This window comes from Galeopterus variegatus, unplaced genomic scaffold, assembly GCF_000696425.1.
Source record: "Galeopterus variegatus unplaced genomic scaffold, G_variegatus-3.0.2 Scaffold3571, whole genome shotgun sequence".
Taxonomy (NCBI): Eukaryota; Metazoa; Chordata; class Mammalia; order Dermoptera; family Cynocephalidae; genus Galeopterus; species Galeopterus variegatus.
This window is the reverse complement of record NW_007729682.1, coordinates 44197-49281: the sequence shown is the minus strand read 5'-3', so window position 1 is coordinate 49281 and position 5085 is coordinate 44197. Positions and strand designations below refer to the sequence as shown.

The window sequence follows — 5085 nt, the reverse complement described above, 5'->3', positions numbered from 1 at the left end:
GGCAATGCGGTTTTACAGACTGAGCTCTAGATTGGTAGCAGCCTCATATTTAGTGCATAAAAAGTACAGAGACTGCTTTTCTTTTGTCATTTGCTTAGGTGTGGGTGTTTTTGTTTGGGGTTTGTTTGTTTGTTTGCTCGTTTCACTCAGCCTGTAGTTTCCGGAGCTTGGAATCCTGAGCTAGTCCTGCTCGGCTGCTGAGTTTTGTTAAACTGCAGTTGTCCTCGGGTGGGTGTACCCTGAAAGGGACAGGGTCAAGAAAGGGAGGAAAGAACGACGCTGTTGTCACTTTTAGCCGTTTTTACTTGTAACAGAGACCTTGATGGTTTCCATTCGTTTAAAGGAAGGACTAGCCCAGCCTCAGGTTTTTCTGCTGTTTTCTGATATCGAGTTTGGTGACGACAGCCCCTCTCTGGACGTTTGGTGCTGAAAGCCTCTAGCTTCAGGGACTTCACCACAGGCGGGAGACCGTGAGTCAGACTCCTTTGGGGTTTGTTTTGAGTGGCGCGTTGACCTCTAGGTAGGCTCAGACTGAAGTCGTTTGAGCACAGAAGGCTTCGCAATTGTTAACCTTCGGAAGAGGATTCTGAGCCACCTTTCCTCCGGGGCCTTCCGCTGGCGGCTTTAGTGGAAATCCGGCCAGCCTGGGCCACCCCACAGGACGGGGCCTCGCGTAGGTGGCCGTTTCTCAGAAGCACAGTGTGTGGTTTTCAGGAGCGTGCATGCTATTAGCCGAGAGCAGGGCTAGGCAGATATCAGCCAGCACTGTGCAGACAGCGTGGACTTACGTGTCTAAGGAGACTCTTCACCCCAAGACCACAGGAAAGGAGAGGATTTGCTGTAATGAGCTGGCTTGTTGTTGGTCTGGTTGTTATACGAGTGTTCGTGCAGCTGCGCCGTGTGTGAGGTTCTGGGTAAGGGCCTGCGAGGCTGGCCCGGGAGCAGGCAGTGTCTGGGGGCTGGCACGTCCCTACCCGATGGTCTGGGCGTCTTCCTTCCCTGAGAGACTCTGCAAGGTTGGGGACTCCCGCTTGGTGGTTCAGCAGGCAGAGGTTTTGACCACGGGGAGGCCACCAAGTAAGGCTTTCTCTCTTCTCAGCACTGCTTCTGGCTTCTTTTTCTCGGTGCTGTGGACACCCGGCCATTGTCCAGCCTGAGTGGCTCTGGTGGGTGTGTGTTGGGAGAGGTGGGCGCAGGGTTACCCAAGTGAAATCCAAAACCACAGCCTGGACAACCAGGGCGTCCTGTGGCCCTAACTAATAATGTGAGTCCTTACATAACTGAAATGATTGCAAAGAGAGATAAAGACCCCCCACCCCTGAGCCCCTACGAGATGTGGGACACAGCTCCTTGGGGTCATTTTTGTTAGGTCCCTGGAACTGCCCCGCCCTTCGCTTTCATGTCTCTAAGTTTCGTTCTTCAAGGGCTGTGGCCCACAGCAGGCTGGGCAGGCTGGGCAGGCTGTGCCTGGAGTGTCACCATGTAACTGCTTCCCCACCGGCCCGAGGTTTCTGTCTCCCCAGGTCTGTTCCCATGAGCAGGCCGTATCCGGAGTAGGACATTGTCACTGGCCTCCTAGGCTAGGACAGATGCCAATCCATCCCTATAAAAACAACACCCAACTGCCTCTCGGTGCTGACACCATTTTTCTCGGCTCAGCCCGTCAAGTGTTCTTGCTAATAAATCATCCTTTTCTACCTTTGTCTGGCTAGCATCTCCTTCCTTGGTGACCTTCCACTATTGTCTCTTCCAGCACGTCCCCACGCCATTGGAGTGGGTGCTGTGTATTTCATGTGCAGCTATCTCAGTGCTTGCTTTCTTGAAGGACTGAGGTCTGTGGAGGGTGTGCACCGCATGGGGTCTCGGAGCAGCCACCAGCAGAGTCAGGGTGCACCCCACTGCCTCATCAGAGAGCCACTAAGCTGTACTGAGTCATCGTCCTCAATGTAGGACTCAAGTGAAATCATAGTTGGAGAGTGGTAGTGGCTCTTCTACCCGACAGTCTCCCACCAGCTCTCTTGAGTGGTTCCCCTGTTGGCTCCACATGGAGAAAATGGGGGGCTTCCTGGCCCCCGATTTTGAATCTTCCCATAAATTGCCTTAGTCCACTTTCCATTGCTATAACTGAACGCCTGAACACCACAGACTGGGTAATGTATAAAGAAACAAAATTTACTCAGCTCACAGCTCTGGAGGCTGGGAAGTCAGGAGCAGGCACCGCCATCTGGCGAGGGCCTTCTGGCTGCCTCCTAACGCGGTGGAGGATGTCACATGCGTGCCAGCTCAGGTCTCCCGCAGGTCTCCTTCCTCTTCTTACAAAGCCACTGATACTATCGTGGAGACCCCACCCTGATGACCTCATCTTCGTCCTAAGTGCCTCCCAAAGGCCCCACCTCCAGTCAACATAAGAATTTGGGATTAATTTTCCCACGCTTGACATCTGGGGGACACATTCAAACCACAGCACGGAAGAATATTTAAGTTTTATTTCCTGAAATAGAGACCTTCTTACGTAAAGTTTTGTTGGATGCTGTAAAGAGAAGTCAGAACCCTTCCACAGCCTTTGCACGGGTGGTGTGACCACATTTTTTATTGCTGCAGGGAGCTGGTTATTCACGTCCCGTATAGCAGCATGGACCACCCATCCCCAGTGAGCGAGGTTTTCCTATGTCAGGTTGCTGGACCCCAGTAAAAATGCACACAGTCCTGACCCTGCGTGGTGTTTTGGTCCTCAGACCGTGCAGTCTGTGCACCTGCTGCTGCCACCAGGGCGCTCGTATGATGGACACAGATGCAGACGTCCCCTCCCCTGGTTTCTGGTCTGTCTGCCCTGACAGATGTGACTGCTAACTGCAGTTCTGTCTCACCTCCCAACATGTCCATAGGGGTCTTAGAAGACACAGAGGAAATGCCCTTTTAGACACACCTGATGAAGTCTTTCAGAAAAAAATAATTTAGCCTTTCGAGTATTGTCTTAATTTTTCTGTTTAATCTTGGTTTCTTGCATTGAGTCGGGCATGTGACTCCAGTCCTTCAACTGGCCAGGGTGATCAGGGAAGTGCCTGGTCAGAAGGCGTGTCTGTGTCACAAGAGGGACTAAGAGCCGGCTGCGCACCATGCCTCTCCCACATGTGGATGCAGAGGGTCGTTTGTGTGTGTGTGTGTGTGTGTGCATGTGTGTGTGTGTGTGATGCATGTATGGATTGTATATGTGCGCACCATGCCTCTCCCACATGTGGATGCAGAGGGTCGTTTGTGTGTGTGTGTGTGTGTGCGTGTGTGTGTGTGTGTGTGATGCATGTATGGATTGTATATGTGTGTGTAGGTATAGCATGTATGTGTGTGCATGTGTCTATTGCATGCGTGTGTGTGCTGTGCACATGTGTGATGCATGTATGGATTGTATATGTGTGTGTGTAGGTATAGCATGTATGTGTGTGCATGTGTCTATTGCATACGTGTGTGTGTGCATGTGTGTATGTATTGTGTGTGCGTGTGTATGTGTGTGTGCTATGTACATGTGTGCATGTATGTATGGATTGTACATGTGTGTGTAGGTATAGCATGTATGTGTACACATGTGTCTATTGCATACGGGTGTGTGTGCATGTGTGTATGTATTGTGTGTGTTGTATGTGTACGTGTGCATATTGTATGTGTTTACATGTGTGCATATGAGTATCGTGCATGTGTGTGTGTACACATGCACACATATGTTGGCATGGGTGGTGCCAGGCACTGCAGGTCCCATCATCCTGCAGGTAAATTCCGTGTGGAAGCTGGTGAGCGGTACCTTCCCGGGGGGTTCCCACGTGGGCCAGTTGGTTGCAGGCTGGAGAGAGTCTGTGGGCAGCTGTGAGGTATCATCTGTCACTTGACCATCCTTGGTCCCTGCCATGGCAGTACATACAGTGCCTGCGAAGTGTACCAGGTGGCTGAGGCCTGCTTATGCACAAGGACTATCATAATTTTTACAGTTTAAGGGGAGGTATTTTTTTTTTCTGGATGGAAAAAGCCCAGGCGTGTCCTGGTACTCTGTCACCTTAAGTTTAGAGGCAGGTGACGTGCCTGGTGCCTGTTAGATGTGACGTTAGAGCTGAACTGTGGGTGTGGACACGACGCAAGCGCACAGCTCGTGAGAAGTCCAGGGGGAGCATCTCACCGGTGGATAATGACGGTGCTACTGGGACACGCGTGGTCTTGGCAGAGAATTTACATCTGTATCCAAAATAGACCAGGACTCATGCTTGTCTCAAGATTTCTGGTCCAAATCTGAGAAATGTTTCCTGTGAACAGACCTTCTTGAACCTGAAGATTCAGGATGTGTCGACATCTCCACTATAGAAAGTTCCAGACTGTGTTCTGGAAAGATGCAACCCCTCCCTGGGTCTCCTTCAGCAGTTGAGAGCACAGGGGGCCCGGGCTGGAGTTGGCGGGGGGCGCCCCGCCCTGCAGGGGACAGCGGTGGCTGCAGAGGCCCCCCTGGCTCCCTCGGTCACCCGAGTCTCCTCACCCTTCAGAGATCTCGTTCCGTGTGTGGCAGTGCGGTGGCAGCCTGGAGATCATCCCGTGCAGCCGCGTGGGACACGTGTTCCGGAAGCAGCACCCCTACACCTTCCCGGGGGGCAGCGGCACTGTCTTTGCCCGGTAAGTAGCAGGAGGCTGAGGGGGAACAGGGCGTAGGGGACCACCATTGAGACAGGACTGACCTTGCTTCGTGTAGAAGCAGGTGTCCCTCACAGTCATCGCACAGGCACATGACACAACGCCACTCAGCAGTGGCGAGGAACACACACTAGCATGCCCGGTGGTACATGCCGTGGGCTGCGTGAGAGGACGAGCTGGTGTCACACGGCCACGTACAGGATTCCGCTTCCACGACGGGCTCAGAAAGACACGGCTCTAGGAGAGGGGTACGGAGCAGTGGCCTTCGGGGTTAGGGTGGGGGGTGACCACAGTGGCAGCGCTGGGGGTGGGGGGTGTGTCTGTCATCCCGATTGTGGCAGCAGCTGCGTAAACCTACACGCCTGTGAACGCTCTTAGAGCCGTACAGCCCCAGAGAATGTTATGGGAAAACATCTTAAA

The 5085-nt window shown here is 52.8% G+C and overlaps 1 protein-coding gene across 1 annotated transcript in view; it reads left to right on the top strand.

Annotated features, from left to right (window-relative positions):
• Nucleotides 1-5085, top strand: part of GALNT2 (polypeptide N-acetylgalactosaminyltransferase 2) — an 82898-nt gene that overhangs the window by 56075 nt on the left and 21738 nt on the right. The window contains exon 10 of the mRNA XM_008585438.1: nt 4521-4647. Within this exon, the coding sequence (XP_008583660.1) occupies nt 4521-4647 (127 nt within the window). The remainder of the gene's footprint in view (nt 1-4520; nt 4648-5085) is intronic.